This window comes from Myiozetetes cayanensis, unplaced genomic scaffold (assembly GCF_022539395.1).
Source record: "Myiozetetes cayanensis isolate MyiCay16 unplaced genomic scaffold, myiCay2020 scf1, whole genome shotgun sequence".
NCBI lineage: Eukaryota > Metazoa > Chordata > Aves > Passeriformes > Tyrannidae > Myiozetetes > Myiozetetes cayanensis.
The window spans coordinates 104893633-104910935 of record NW_026086604.1 but is presented as its reverse complement, the minus strand read 5'-3'; the positions used below and the strand labels follow the sequence as shown (position 1 = coordinate 104910935).

The window sequence follows — 17303 nt, the reverse complement described above, 5'->3', positions numbered from 1 at the left end:
CCCAAGCTACTGCACAGGAACTCAAGCTGGCAAAAGGTGCAGAATACTTTGGGCAAATACTATTTCTGATGGCACAATTTTAAATTCTCCTGTGTGGGTGCAAAAGGTCTGGCTATGTCAAGTGTAAGCTATTCCACCATACCCAATGGAACCGTCTGTCTTGAGCTGCTTGATAGGCCTTACAGCAACCCACTAAATTGAGATGCTGATACGTGGCCCTATTTCAACAGTGCTTCAGTTTTACTGCCTTCTGAAAGGCATGAGAGAAGGATAGGTGCTACTTTAAACAGTGTGTTCGAAACTTTTTTACACGGTGTTGTTCGTATGTTTTACTGTTTTCTCGTTCATCATCTCTAAATTAACTTCTCATCTTCATGTACCATTGAAGGAGTGACTTTCATGCTTTCAGAATCATGCATTTCTGCTGGCCCATTTCCTTCAGGTCATCATATCTTTGCACCTTTACCTGAGAATACTGTAAGAATTACGTTTATTTTCATATTTAGTGTGATTTCATGGGCTGAAAACCATGACTTCAGGGATGAGCCATTGGAAAACACTCTTCTGTTCCAAGTAAGGGTTAAAGCAAAACTCATCTACAGCTTAACTCACAGTTCTTTTCAAAACATCTTACATGTTAAGTATATTGCCTTTCTTCCAAAAAAGTCCCTGATTACAGCAACAAGACGTATAAACTGCAAATGCATTGGGAGAAAAGGAATACCATCCAGCTTGTTACAAGATCCTAGCAGAAGCAGATAATGGTCAGGCACAGTGGGACCGTGTCTACATTTTGATAAATCTTCATCTACTGTAGTTAGATTTCACTTTTGCTATAACAGAAAGTCTCTCAGTAACATTTCTCTCGCTATAATTTTGCTGAAACTATCTCCTTGAGAGGTTCCAATGGGGCTTTTGGAGCTCTATGTGAACTTTGATGTAAAACTCTCCTGCAGTGAGAGATCAGATGTGCCATATGTATAAGCAGAGACTCCTTTGAGAACACTTTCTTAGGAAACAGATGCTTTTCTGTCTTCAAAGTTTTAAACAAAATTGTATTGAGTTAAATGCAATATAGGATTTAGGTATTTCCTTGGGTGATGTCACCAGATTCTTTTTAGACTTATAACCTGCCACAGAAAACCCATATCAACATTGCTTGCAAGTTACATGCACATTAAAATGCGGAATATATATATCAAAAATTATTTTTGTTTCTAAATGAACACTGTTATCAAGGGAGTCTGAATTTCATACTTCACAAAAGATCGTTTGTTTGCATTAGCTCATAATATTTAATTGATAATATACTACTCATCAGAATAAAAAGAGAAAATTTGTTGGCAGCCTGAAAAACCATATCATATGAAAATTAGGCTCTACTGCAAGCATTTACATGTTTGAGAATTCCTATAGGACTCCTTAAGTTCAGTTGAATTACTTATCCATAAACCACAGTAAGTGTTTACAGTACCTGACCTTAAATCAAGGATTTTTTTAAATTTTTTTTTTTAACTATCTGTGGTATACTCTTTAAATATGCTGGGATTTGGCATGTTGTTTTAAAATGTTCCAAGCCACTGATGTTGTTTAAACTTCCTCCAAAGCTGGAAAGAGCTGCAGTGATTGATAAATTGAAACACTGCACAATAAAAGACCTCCTTCTCCCTATATTTCAGTGTATTTTCTGGAAATCATTTGCTGTATTGGATCTTTTGGAGATTGTTTTCTGATTTAGCGTGTTTGTCTTTCCTTTCTTACCTTTGTTAAGGCACTTACCTTATTAGTCAATGAGGAAATAGTCAACATTAAATAACTACCAGAATTAAATAATTTGCTCTTCCTAGCACTGTTAGTGTCAGATTCTGTGAGAAGCCTGTGATCAAGGAGTTTGTCTTGTTGCACTATAAATTCATGTTGTTTACCTGACATGAATTTATTTTGAGCAGTGTCCTTGAAGAAAACAGTAATTTCAACAGCAAGCTGCATTTGTTGTGGGAATCCCATAGCAGTGACATTTCCTGAAAATTTGTAATACTGAATAGGCTGTCTATAAAAGCTGAGCATGTTTTCCCTAAAGTAACAAAAAATTATGAAAGCTATATTGGTTTCCTGCAGTCTGACTGTACTTAGTTTTTATTGCTTCCTGAGCCTATGAGAAAATCCATAAGACATTTAAAACTGTTACTTTCATCATTCCAAGCCTTAAATTCGGGTGTGTTGGCTTTTACTCTCTTGCTGGAGGTGCTAAAAGGCTCAGTCGCACAAAGTGCTCCCCTCCTTCTGGTTCTGCTGATCTTGGTGTGAGCTTGGAGGGCCTAGAGATTTCTATTTCTTGTTCAGCTTTGGCCCATAAGGGTCCTTAACTGGATCATCAAACCTGAGTAGCTTTACGATTTTTGTTGTGAGTACTGAAATTGCCATTATACTTACTACGGCCAAGATATGGCTGGAAATATTCAGGGGTGTAGCAGGGGGTAACTCTACTTCCATCTGTACGAGACAAGACTGTTAGCAGCGGAAAAGTAGTGGAATTAAGGAAAATTACATTACAGGTCCTTAGTATGTTAAGATATTAAGACAGTTTAGAATACATACCAGATAAAAAATACAAACTGCTTTTATGCAGTAATTGGACCGTGATCCTTGTGAGTCCCTTCCAACTCAGGTTATTCTGTGATTATATGATACACTACCCCCCCTGCAAAATCTACCTTGGCATTTCCAAAGATAAAATTTTGGGGAAAGCAGGAAATGGGACCAAAAAAAAATCAAGACAACAAGAAAAACCAGATGCAGATTTTTGTGAGCAATAGAAAGGAGTTAAGTGCCCGTTTAGAAAACAATTCATCTGCTACTTTAGTACAGGCTCTTTTTATATTGCACTTTTGCTTTTAAGCCAATGGTGAGACTTATCAAAAGATTGCACTAGGGAAAAACTTCTTAGAGCATTTTTCTCATATACTGTAGCTTAAAAGGAATGTGTGAAAGTCAAGATTGGAAAGTATTCTACAAAAGTATTTTTTCCTTTGTTTATTTTAAATACATTTTCCCCCAAAACCTCCTTCTCTACCAAAGTCTTTTTTTCCCACAAGACTCTAAAGGAAAAATGACATCAAATGGTAAAATCCTGTTGTATGTTATTTCCAGAAGATCCATGGAAATCTTGAATATGATTTTATCATTTGCACTGTAATGTTCCATTTTAACAAGGAGCAACATACTGAAGAGTATTCAGTTGCTGAATACTTGACAGTAAGCAAAAGCTGATGTTTCTGTCAATGTTACAAAACGCTTAGGAATTTGTAGCACCTCAGATTCGTTGTACGATAATAGAAGTTAGAAATGGAAAACTCTTGTTATATCAGCTTGATATCTCCCTGACACCGCCAGATTGTTGTCTTCGTTGTGGTACTAATTTGCAAATGTCATAAGCCATGTGGCTTCCACCACTCCCCTTGGGAGAATACATGGCATTAAAGCAGCCTTGAGTATTCCTTTCCTTGACTTCATCTTCTTGATCCTCACTCCTATCTCTTCATTGTACTGAAAAATTCCTGATATTGCTTTGCCTTTAGCTATTTTGCTTCTCTCCCTCTCTTCTTTTCTGTTTTCCACAAAATCACACAATCATTTACACTGTTCTTTTTGGAATTTCTTTTATTTTGTTACATCTTTCTGGCACTGAGGAGTCATGGGCTTATGTGTACCTAGGCTATAATGAACACTTTGGAAATCTCTCCTGGAGAAGCTGATGTTTGCGTATGAAGGTACTGAATTGTTTTGTGACCATACAAGATAAACTTGCACAAGAAGCACAGCACAGGCCCTAAGTACAAGTCTGTATCAGATTCTTTATCCATAAAAAACTGGGGTTTTTTTCTCCCCTTATACACTCAGTATACTTTTTATTCCATGTTTTACTGAAGATGGTGTTGGATAAAACTGCCTATATTTTGCATGGTTGTATTGTAGATAAGTTTGTTGAAAGCTTAATTCTAACAATTATATCATGCATACTAAAGGAATAACTGCATTATTTTGACTTATGTTACAGGTACACACTATCAGGAGTAGAGGTCTGTGAATAACTAGTTGTTTGGGATTTTTTTTAAAGTGTCTGACTTGAGACAAAGAAGTTGGAAAATTTGTTATTTTGGGACAATCTTCAGTGATTTATTCAGGTTTCTGTATTCTTCTCCTCAAATGAAGTATTTCACTTTGACTTCATATCTGCTAACTTATTAAAGAAAACAAAATCAACAGTTATATTCCAGGAAGTTTATTTGCAATACTTCAGTGTGAAGTGAAAATTCAAAGGAATTTGAAAATATCAAAAATGCTGTAATTATTTACTTTCCTTTTTTTTTTTTTTTTTTAGCGAAATTGATCTGCCATATTCAGAAGAAATTTGACCTCTGAATCTGATTGCTTTATTTGACCTATATTTACATATTTCTAATGAAAATAATCTCAGCTGAAAAGTTTGCTCGGTACTAGCTGAAATTACATTACGTAGATGAGGAATGCTTGGAGTTATATTAACAGGGAGGTTGTAGGTCTTCAGATGTCAATTATGAGCTGCAACCAACCTCTAGGAGCAGAGGTTGACTGTAATATATATATGGTATCCTTGAAGGGTCTTAGATCTTCCTGCAGGCAGACCCTGGGTGGTTGTTTCCACAGAGTGGGATTCACTGCCATTCATATGAAAATGGTGGCAAATCTTGCCCTAAAGCCAACCTACCCCTGGAGTTTTGCCTATCTGTCATGGTGATTGAAGATAAAGGATTTGTTAATAGTCAGCTGGCTGGTCATCTGTCTGGGATGTCAACAAAACAGCACAACGAATCAAGCAGGCAAAAGACTGACTACTGTGGAATTACTTCTCCCCAGGAAAAAGAGGAGTTACCTCTACACAAAAAAGGACCCTGTTTTTAATACATTAAATTTATTACAATGATACATTTAATACATTTAATACTTTTAATATATTAACCTGTCTAATCTCAATATACATGGTCCATTTTTTTTTTTTTTCTGACAACAAATTTTTTAAGACGCAACATTTCTGAAAAGCGTAATAGGATTGTGGCTTGCAGTGAAGGGGATGATATAGGCATGACGAAGAATAAATTGAAGCATTGGCATTTATGTGGCCATAACTACCTAAGTTTTAGATTTATATTGTGCATATTTGCCTTAGAAACCACTGAAATAATTTACCACTCTAACAAAGGCTGATAGCTAATTAGAAAGAAGGAAGGTTTGGTCACTGAAAAGCAAACTAATTTTTAGGGATTTACTTCTTGGCAAGAAATATCTATTCCAGGTCAAAGGTGTCATTTGTGACGTCTTCTTGTGATCATCTCTAAATGAAAACAATCGTTTCTCAAAAACTTTGCAAGCTTTCCTAGAAAAGTGTCCAGGATTTGATAGGTGATTGTGATAAGCCAGATATTTGGACAATATAAGCATTTTTTTCCTCTAAAATTTTGGCTTAATTGAAATTACACTTCCCACAGTAATTATCAATGACATCATTTTAGGTAGGTAACTGCTTTTTAAGCAACCATTCACCCTACAACCATATTCAGTTTTCTCTGTAATAATTTTTCCATTTCTTTTTTTTTTTGGTTCCTAAATGGAACTTAAAACACTGTATTAGAGTGCTGCTTACAGAGTTCTACATGGCTTCAAACTAACCAGCATCCCATTCCTCTCTTTCTCCTTAATATCTCTATACAGATTTGGTGTCTTGGCAGCTCCTTGTTTCTTAGACAATGTGTTTATTCCAGCTGTTTGTGTACGGGGAGTGTGTGTGTGTGCAACTTGTATTTATAGTATGTGTGTGTGTGACTGGGTTCAGTAGAAGAAGCAGCTGTGTGCTTTGGGAAATTTTGATCATCTCACTGGACGTTTTTCCTGATGTTCAAATTTAATAACTTTACATTAGAAATATTTCGTATGTCTTGTGCTTTTTCCCAATAGGAATGAGAAGAAAGACCTAAAGGAAGTATAGATTGCTGTTGAGGGCTAATGCCTAGAGGCATGAATGCACGAGAACTTGTTTAAAAAGTTGTTTAAAAAGGTTATTTAAAAAACCCCTGTGTGGACACTTGGTAAATGTTACCTTTGTCATTGTTATCTCCTTATTAACTCCATTGTGTTACAGGGCTTCTACGGTCACTAGTAAGTTAGAATGACAAAAGGAAGATTTTAGCAAGGTTTTTGTAAGTTTTGTGGGAATGGACCCTCCTCTTTCCCCAAGGTTAGAGCTTCCCCTTCTACCCCTGCTATTTTGTGGCAGTTGGAAATTTAGCAGTTGATAGCTTCATATAGGTTGGATTTGTCATGTTAGTCGCAGTTAGTAGGGGGCATATTTAGAGTGATGGAAACGGTTGTTTCACATTATCCACCCTGTGATGTATATGTTCCCTTAGGACAAAGCAAAGTTTACTGAATGAAGCCCTTTCTCTCAGTCACATTACTTCCTAAATGAAAAACAAATTTATTTGTTTTACACAATTCTTTAGTGAATGAGTCAGTCCGTGCTTCCCACTCATTCAACTACCATCAGCCCACTTTCAGATACCAAAATCTGAACATTTTAAAATTGTGTAAGCAGGGATCAGTGACTCATTGGTGACCTGGGGAGGCAATGGTAAGGCTCACCCTCAGCTTATTAGCCCATAAAAAGTGATACAAAATACCAGTCAAGTCCAGTTTCTCTCATTTAGGCAGTGTAGGAAAGTTTGTAGCTTGTTCCATCGGGGTGATCAATCTTCTGCACTGCACTGAAGTTGATGATTTTACACTAATCCATTCTGCACTCCAACTAAACTGGGTTAGATTGTTTGGGATAAGCAAGACACTGTTACTTTCACAGACTTTCTGAAAACTACTTTGGATTGTGTTCATGGAATGAAGATTAAATACTAAGAAAAAGGAAGCTGTATACATTTCCTAAAGCAATTTATAATGATAAAGAAAATTATTAGCAGAGAATAAATGGGCATTCTTAAAAAGAGAATTATGATTTTCAGAAACATGTCTTGAAGGTGCTGGGAAAGATCTGTCATTTTTTGTTAACAAAAAAATCAAAAAGCTTTGGTCATTTGGAACATTTAGTTCTGGATCCAAAATTTTATGAAAAACAGTTACTATTAAGCAGTAGTTTATTCTAAAGCTGTTTTGTATCAGGTCTAGACATAGCAATACTAACCATTAGACCATGAGATGGGGTGGTTTTTTTCCTCTTTTAGGTGGGAATAGCTGAAGAACAGGGTGCCTCCCTTCTCTAACTTAATCTGAACTCAAAATAACTTTTGTCTTGTTATAACAGCCCTTTTTCTGAGTCACTGTATGAAAAAGAGACTGGAAGTGTTGGATATTGCAGATCAAACACTTCAAAGCCAACTTTGACTTAGTTTTATGCATGCTTTAGAGTAGACTAATGTACAATAGTATCCAGGAAACTCAGCCAGTAATTCATATGAGTCCAAAATGTTCTCCTTAGGATGAATCATAGCAGCATAAATGATAGGATTGGAGAAGATCCTTTAGGTCATCCAATTCAAAACCTGTGTATCTTCCTTTTCACTAATCCCCACTAGATTTCATCTACCCTATTTCTGCAATCTTCTCATATCCTTGACTCAGCCACTTCCCTGGGTAGTTTCTTCCATTGCCTAATTGTTTAACCTGAGCATTTTTAAACCTTACACCATCATGCTTAGGGTGAACAGTTTATGACTACAGAAAATGATCCTTTCCCCTCCCTTCTGCCACCATGATCAAATACCATCTCTCCCTTTAAATGTGTCATTGTTTGTTGGTTTTTTTTTCCCTTCTAACTACATGAATAATAATTCCAGGAAAGTTGGGGTTTTTCAGTTGTCTTTGGTGCTTCTGTCACGGTAACTGATTTTCTTTGAACTTTTGGTTTTCAAGGCTCAAAAGTACATTTTGATCTACAAATGAACTTTCTGTGACTCAGTGATACGTGTGTATTAATCATGCTTTTCGAGAGGCAAATTAACATGACTGAGGTATTCTGTGTCTTTGTTTATAGGATCTGATTTCTGAGGGTGCTGATGTCCTCCGATTAATAAATGCACAAAATCTGAGGGATTTAAGTGACTGTTTTGATGTCAGATATACTTAATACCATGTTACTAATCAGGTTATTAATTTAAGCATGTATTTTGACTCTGTTTTGAAAAATGGCCTCCAAACTCTATTGGAGTTGCATGGAGTTGCCTACTGCAGAGTTAAAATTTATCACGATTATTTCCAAAAGAAATTATTCCTTAGACTTTCTGAAAACCCCTTCAGATTCCCAGTTTGTAGCTGTGCTGATAAATAGAGATATAAATAATATACATTTTTAATATACATTTTTTTTGAAGTGTGTGTGCTCAGACCAGTGTTATTCTGAGAGTATTTTTGGGTGAACTATATAAATGAAACATTGAGAACTTTATAATGGGGGATGTGAAGGTGAAAGGAAGATCTTTTTTTCCCTGATGAAATGATGTAAAGGAGACTTAATCTGCAGAATTTATTATTTATACCCTGTATTTTTTAGGATCTGCCTAAGCTTGTCAGAATATGCTGATGAGAAACCTCTCTGATGTTAATTATCTCATCTGCTATAATGTAGCGTGTGCCAGTTTGATCAACGTGACATTTATGTTTTTCTCCTAGATGACTAATAAATATTGCACGCTGGAAAAATACAGGGTAGAGGTGGGAAGGCTGATTATTGCAAGCCATGTTTTCATGATTCTATGCTGCCTCCCATTTTGGACTTGCACAATAAAAATAGCTGCAGTCGGTGCCTCACCTGTCAGCTCACTTCTGCCACAGCTTACACATGTAACAGTTCCTTGATCCATGCAGAAGTATTCCAGGTTCCCTATAGCCATATATAGTGCTGTTGGGCAAACTTTTGTAAACCTGAGGTAAATCCCACTACATAACTTCAGTTCTGCCAGTCCATAATTACAGTTCATGCGTTAGGTTTAGTGGATCCACCGTGTTTCATGAGCTTGAAAGTAACCATTCACACAGTTCATTCTGATATGGCAGTTTGTAGAAATAGATACAAGGGTGTCTATTTGTAGGAAATCAACATCAGGGAAGTAACCAATTTTTTGAGCACTATTTTTTTGGCTCAGATTTTTTTTTTTTACATTATAAATTTATAATTACATTTTAATTTTTCATGTACTGTGTTTTCAGCCCAATAAACAAAAAGATGCGTTAAAACCTTTTCATGAAACTTTTTTCCCTGTGATATTTTTTTAAACCTTCTTTTCCTACTTTCTGTTCTGTTATGCTTCTTAGAGGTCCTCTAGCCAGCCAGTCCTCAAAGGCAGGGAGGCTGAGGGCACTGTGCAGTGACAGTATCATGTCTTAAGTGTGCGATGCTAATACAGAGATTGGTAGACTCTGGTAAATCTGCAGTCATTCTCTGCAGATACAAAGAGCTGACCATAGCCATAACTCCTTTTTTTCTGTTTCTTATCTGGACTATGTGTGAGTCCAGCTTTTGTAAGAGTGTGCAGCAGCCAGCTTCATAATTCTTTTACTCTTTTCCTTGATTATGGTGGGAAAGTAAGATACTCCCTGGTAGTTTTTTAATGCAGAGCTCTAAACAGCTGCAGATGTGAATCTCAACAAAGCTATTTGATCAGGAACGGTATTAACTGTGAGTTTAGCAGTGGTTTCTGCACTGCATTGAGCTACATGGGGTATTTCACTGCAAATACATGTCTTAAACAACTTTTTCTGCTGTACTGCTTCTGGAGGGCTTTCTTCCGCAAGTATCTGTGTTTAATTTTGTTACTTCCACGATGTATTTCAAGTGGTATCTCCTTTTATCTTCTCTCAGATCTGTTGATTTCTTAGTCCTAGAGCAGTATTTCTTTCTCCTCCCCAGCGTTTGAAACTCATCTTGGTTTGTTATAATCCACAAATTTCATTGTCATGCTACCTACCTCCTTCCCCATGATCATTAATGAAACAAGATGGGACCTGCTGCTCGTCCCTTGGGTATCCCAGCGTGTGCTATGTGATAAGAGTTTTGAACAAAAGAACTGCCATTTGAGGGCTGACCTTTGGAAACCCGAGTCAGCTCTTAACATGGTATTTTTAATTGTCCTTAAAAAAAAAAAAAAGGTAGAAACTTCAGTAAGGGGAACTTCTTAGCCCCTTGGGGCCTTGGGCTTCCAGCTGTTCCTGAAATTTTACTACTTTAGTCTTTTGTATCTCAAGGCTTGAGATAACATTTGTTCAGTTTGTTACCATCGCCCATGAAAATCATTGTAAATACTAAAATTCCCAGGCACCAAAACCACTGGAAGTGTAAAATAAAAACTGAAAAAGAAATCTAGATGGTTTTGATCATCAGGAATAGAACAGATCTAAATGAAAGCATAAGTTTTTAGAATTATGCAGGTTGTTTGTGCTAAATTCTGTGCGAGCATGATTGTGAAAGTGCTTAGGCTGAAAGGTGACTGGTGACTTGTGTTAGAACACCTGGATGCTCAAATTTTATTCTGCTGACCTGCTGGATCATTTTGCTAGGTGTGTGGGGATTTCAGCCTTCTTCAGAGATGGCTCATAAGGAAAAAAAAAAGATACCGAAACAAACCTCATAAAATCTGTTTGTAATTTTTATTATTATTCATGTATCATTTGGAGATTATGCCGATTTATTTTAGATTGCTTTATATTAATTAGAGATTAGATATAAGTTGAATTGTTTTCGGCCTAAACTAGGTGTGGATATGTAAGAGTCTGCTGGGTGAAATAATCACTTTTAATTTAGGTCATGCAGATGTGTATCTATACAAATTTTTGTGATTATCCACTGTTCTTTTTCTCCCTAGATATTCCAAGCTGTTTTTTATGAGTTTCTACCCCCTTTTCAAATTCTGTCAGGTTAATTATTGCAAATATTATTATCCTATTCAAGACTGATCAGTCTCTTGAACTAATATTTAAAAATAGGAAACTCATTCTCTTACCTTAAGGCAAAAGTTATCTTCAATACAAGAGTTTGGTATTTTTCCCCTTGCCAAAGCTGATACTCATGTATATGTATGCATATATATATATATCTCCTTATTAATGAGTTTATGGAGTCAGTTTTCTATCGTTTTGCAATTTGCATTATCAGTTCTACCCAGAAAAAGGGACAGGAAAAATGCAAGGAGGTAAAGTAACTATGTCTCAGATCATATGCCCAGTTGTTCTGTAATTTTTTTCTGATGCAAAAGTAATTTATGATTTTATAACTTGGACTGTTATCATCTATGATATGTATAAAAGAGCTGATGTGAAATTGACCTTATTGACTTAAGTTATTATATTTTCTGAACTTGTGAGTACTTGAATTTGCAAGTTATGCATTTTTATCCTAGCTGTTTTGCATGTCATAAATTCTTTCCTGCAGCTATAATCAAGGCTTTCACAAAGTGATGGAATTAACAATATAGTCGCACGTAATTGCCAAATACACTGAATTTTTAAGCATCTTCTTTCTTCTTTACAGGTTTGTCTGAGGATGCAGCAGAGGAAGTGAAAAGCCATGGAACCTGAAGACAGCCCTCAGGAGGGATTTATATCTGATGTCAGATGCATTTATAATGCAGTAGTACTGATCCATTTTACTGATTGCAGTTTCCAGAAGGAGAGGACCGTGCTAGTTTATTACAAAAAAAAAAAAATTACATTCTAATAATTTTGCTTGGGTCTCCCTTAACAACTACTAGCATCCTTTCTGTGAGCAAAGTTTAAGCACTTAACCCACTGTTGTAGGGGTGTTGTGTTGTATTTTACAATATATCATCCCTTTCTAAGGATTCAGTTGATTGATCAAAGACTGTTTACACATAGTTAAAAGCAGCCTTTGTTTCAGGATATGTTTTATCTTTTTAAAAAAGATATTCTGAACTGCACCTCCCTTTGAGATTATATTAACATTTGTTATATCACAGTTTTGACAAAAGATAACTATCTCGTTTCCTCTTGTACTAACATTCACAATTCCAGACAGCTGAATTCACTACCAGAAGAAAAACTGGTAATCCATCAACTCTTTTTCTCCTCTCTCATTGCTTATGCAGACTCCTGCTCTCTAGAGATATAGAGTAAAATATGGTTACTGGACATAAAGGGCAAAGCCTTTTGCCATTAACTATGTCACTATGAATGGGAATAAAGTTTACACTGTAAGTACATTGAGCACAGCAACACGTGGATCTTTTTATGGTTACCTGTGTTTTTCTTGTCAATCGGTCTGTTCTAGTTACGGGCAAGATTTTCAGAAGTAACTAACAATTTTTGAGTGCCTTAATTTTTATTAATCTAGTTGGAGGATGCTTTGAGTGTTGTGTATTTAGAAAGTGCTGAGTATTCGCCTTCTGAAGGTTGGGTCCATGCAAGGTACCTGAAATGCAACACCCAGACACTGAGGCAAACTTTGAGAGGACCTTGGCCTAGAGTTTGGATTTCTGAGAGTGAGTTAAGATATTACTAAAATATACTTGGAAATGAAAATAACTGAGACCTGGGACAAGTGTATAAATGGCATTTAAATGAGCCCTCTCCTGGCTGTTGCTGGTTCATACCAAAACACAAGTTGTGATCTCTTGGATGGCAGATAGAAAATGCACTGATGGTTTAGTTTCTGGTAGATGCAATCGCCTGAGCCATCTCCACAGTCCATGCTCCTGTTGGTCTCCTCAACAGTTGTTCGCCATCTCCTATTCTAGCTGTAGAATAGGCCCCTCCAACTCACTTTTGTTTTAGAAGAGATTGTGACAGTTGCTGTGGTCAATGATAGCTTGATCTGTGGATAATAAGGAGACACTATTTTTCCAGGATGTCTTAAGCCATCAACCTTCATCCTCTCCATATCTACTTCCAACTTCTTTGCATCCACCCCTAAAACAAAACCAGCTTTCCACCACTTGCTTAACCCTCTGGTTCAGTAAACATCATATAATTGTTTCAAGGAGCTTTTTTTAAGATGTTACCTATTAAATAGAGCTCAGTAAGGACCTGGGTAAGACCTCTGATATTTCTAGTGCTGAAGTGAACCATAACTCCCCATAAAAATGACTCTGTCCCCCAGGAGATCTCAGATATCTACAAGCTGTGGGGCCAGAAATCTTGCTTCTTTCCCAGGAATGAAAAATCCTACCCCCTGCTCATTATGGAGTGATTCTGCTCTCTGAGTTTTCTTCACTCTGATCCCTCCCCTGTGGTTTTTGTCAGGAGGGTGGTATCCAACCCATTGTCAAGGTACCCTGCTGCGCTGTGAAAATTACACAATAAAATAATCTCCTGTAGTCTCTGTACACACCTCAGTGACCAAAGAAAATCCATGGAGAACTAATCAATTACTGTAGCTATTAGGCTTAAACGTTAACTATAGATCTCAAACCTTCTTTTGTCCTCTTGTCAGTGGCTACAAAGGTAATCTAGAAAAATCGAGCACAGTTACTACCAAAAACCCATACCATAATTCTGTGGAATCCTGGACCAAAGAAGTACAGTGCTATGAGACTTCTTTGAAATGTATTACTCTGTCGTAATTCCCATTATTGAATGTGATCCCAGTGCTCAGAGCTGCCAGGCTTTATTGGGTTTTTAGGGTAAATGACGAGTACGCTCTCAAGTCAATTATATCACCCACTCTTATTTAAGTTATTTTCTGTAATTTTAGGATGTAAGGCTCAGAAGCACTCTGATTTGCCTTTTCCACTCCATGCTTTGTAAAATAAGGTCTCATGAGAACAGTTTTACAAAAATGAGAAAACATACTGGTAATAAGGAAGGGGGGAAAGAAAAAGATAGAACTGTCTATAGTAGTACTACCAGTAATAATGTATGACCTCTTTGTATATTGTGCTAAATCGCAGTGTTTGATAGTATCATCAGGATTTAGAAGTTGCACTGAGTAAAAATTAGTTTCCCCCAACGCCAAATAGTCCATCTAACTCAGAGGAAGGAAGTAATTGAAATGTAGTCATTTACGCAGCGAGCTAAGAGGAAATATTGTAAAGTAATTCTTAGCAGTTCTCAAATGTAGTTTGAATTTTTAAGAAAGTTCTTTTTGGCTGGAAAAAAATTAGGCCAATTACAGGAAGTTTGAAAGCTAGAGAGCTGGCCAAGTGAAAATGTAAGGAAACATTGTTCAGGGGGGAACAAATGTTTGGTTCTCATCAGTGTTGTTTCTGAGGCCGAAAGAGACATTGCTACCCAGTCAAACTATTCTGAACAGGGTTTTAGAGTAATGCCTGGTCTGCTGTTTCCATCAGTTTAAATATGCAGTGTATCTGCACATTTAGCTGTTCTAGTAGAATTTTATATGATTAGCTGGCTCACAGACAAAAATTAATTTTAAATGATAATTTTATTGAAAATAATTTGTTATATCTAAAAGGGATTTTGTTGCATTTTGAAAATCATGCTGTGAGTCATGGCATCTTTATTATGTAGAACTTTGAAATACATTTTCTAAAATAAGTCCTAATATAAAGTGTATATTCTTCTGTTAAACAGCTAAATACTTCGAAAGATTATTTTCTTGGTAGATTTATTTTTGGAATGTTATTGTCCAAGGGCTTTTCTTTAATTTTGTTTTTCTGCTGTTGCATTTTAGAAAAACAGATTTAAAACAATTACTACTCTGATGACCAAAATCTGGAGGTCTGGACTGTGCTGATCTTTTGGGCTTTGTACACAATGCTGAGTTCAAACTACAACTGTGGTTTCCAGCCCCAGATTGATTCTTCTGTCCAACTATTATTCAACTACGACACAGAAAAACAACATTTCTCTATTTTCAAGGGGCTGGGTTTTGCTTTATAATGTCTTGTTGTTTTCTCTTCTTCAGCATTTACTGTACAGCAAGAATTAGAGATCAGTTTCACTATTCTTGTATTGCTTGTAAAGATTAATTTACTGCCATAAACTGAAACTTGCTGAGCAGAGATTGTCTTTTTATGTGAAGTCCTTCCAGCATAAAAAAAATAATAATTACAGGGTATGCGTCATATTGAATATTTCCTTCTTATCAGAATATCCTGTTTATAAAAAATCTATTAAAAGAAAAACACTGCAAAAGTGCTGTAAAATATATGACATACTCCTGAAACCAAGCTTCTGTATTGCTTCTTCATTTGAAATTAACCTTGAGTTTCCCATAGCTTTGTTTGCTGTCACCCCTTCACATATTGCTGCTTTGTTCATTTATTTATTTGCAGCATAAGGTTCCTCCACTATTTATATGGTATCTTCATGTGCTATTTGCAGGTGACTTAGTTCCTTTGCAGCTCAGGGGCAAAGTTTGCATAGCATTATGCTGGTTCATGAGCCTTGATTCTATTGAAGGGACAGGATGCCCACAGGGCCAGGCTTATAATTAAGAAAATTGACACAAGCAAGAAGTGGTTTTGAATGTGTTGTTTCAATGAGAATTTATTCTAATATTCCAGTAGAACAAGTTCAACACAAGTTTGTTACGTATATAAAGACTGAAAAACATTGCTTTGTTTAGAGTCCTGAACTTCCTCTGTACTTGTTTGTTCCCTGTCTTGTAAATTCTTATAATTGACGATAGTATCAGGAGTGATTATTTCTGTCCTTCTTTGCAAGATAGCTGCTTGTTTACTGTGTAGAAGCTGCTAATATGGGGGAATATGCTTTTGCCAGGAAACCAGCAGATCACAGCAGAGATGCCTATCATTTCTATTAGCATTAAATGTATGGCAAGTGATTTAGTTATCATGGGATGGAAGCATAACCCAGCTAATTGAATTTACCTCATCTTCTCTGACAATGCATCCTGACTGCTATATCTTTACATCTGCCATATCAGGAAGTTCGAACAAATGCAACATAAACATACATTTAAATAAGTACAGCTTTTATTTTAAAACACTATGGTATTTTTCAAGAGTTTCATGTTGTTGAAATCAGGAAACAGAGTAAAATACCAATTTATTTTCATACACTCATTGTAGGTTGATGTTTCCTTTGCATGCAATGCTATGTGCTTTGATTTAATATGTGTGTGTGAGGCATTCATGCTTATGGATGAACCTACTGTACTGAAGATTTCAGTATCCGTCCGCATGCTTTAAATGAAAGGATTAAGCAAAATCTTGCTTATGTATCAGGAAAAAAATTGCTAAAGTAACCAGAAGCCCTGGAAGAGATCCACACCCTCAGGCTATACCATGTAAATTGATTTTAACTCTAATGGGAGTGTTTTTCTTTCAGTCAGCATGTTGTATTGTTCATTTGTGTGCTAGCTCCAGTTTAACACTACGCTCTCATAATAAAAAATGTTTCTTTTGGAAATTATGTTTTGCAAAACCAGTTAATGCTCTAGAGCAAAGTGATAACAGTGTTTGATAAAATATTTTCTTTCATCTTTATACACAGAGTAGAGATCTGGGAGTGCTTCCTAAGTGGGAATGATCAATGCTGATCATAGCTTGCTCTCCACCACAGCTCCAGCTGGATGCAGACTGACAGTATATTCAGCTGCAGAGACAAGATAAAAGCTGTTCTGATTTGTAAACTGTTGCCTGATCTGAAACCTTGAAGGGAGGTCAGTCATCTTGAGTCATTACTGCAATCTAATTAGAGGCCCAAATCTATTTTCAATGAATTTAACTGAGTATTTTGCCATTGATTTTGAGAGGAGAGCATCCATCATCTTCTACTGGGGGCTGCATGTCAAAATAAGATGACATGTAAGCGTGAACTCCTAGCTAGATAATGTAATAAATGATGAAGGTCACTCCAAAAGGTACTATTCCCAAAACACAATGTGCATGAGGCTTAGCTAGTCATTATTCTTTAAATAGCTGCCAATTTACACCCTAGAAGTGATTGCTTCTCTGTAGAGAGTGATGCTGCATGTGAAATAGGTCCTTGCAAAATAATACCCTAGAGCATTCTATACATGTTTCTTCAGCCACTTATGAGACAAAGTCACTCTCAGGCTGATGTATAGCAGTTTTTCAACAGTTTTAGCCACATTATTACATAGTTTAGGAAATCAAGCAATGAACAGTGTGCTCTCCTGCTCCTCAACCAAGACAATATGGGAAGGATGTATTTCCAGGAGACATTCTATTAAGGAGAATGCACTTAATTAATTTGACATTTGATCAGCAGAAAGCTTGGCCCTCTATCTTTTAAAACGTTGCTATGGTTTCTCTAAATTGATGTTGTTATTATGATTACTATTTCCTGAATGTCACGTACTATTT

General features: G+C 36.3%; 1 protein-coding gene across 3 annotated transcripts in view; it reads left to right on the top strand.

Annotated features, from left to right (window-relative positions):
* Positions 1-16383, top strand: part of BBS9 (Bardet-Biedl syndrome 9) — a 284336-nt gene extending 267953 nt beyond the window's left edge. For all 3 annotated transcript variants that reach the window (XM_050309358.1, XM_050309348.1, XM_050309368.1), the window contains one exon: positions 11564-16383. In XM_050309358.1, coding sequence (XP_050165315.1) covers positions 11564-11610 — 47 coding nt within the window. In that variant the 3' untranslated portion in view covers positions 11611-16383. The remainder of the gene's footprint in view (positions 1-11563) is intronic.
* The last annotated feature ends 920 nt before the right edge of the window (positions 16384-17303 follow it).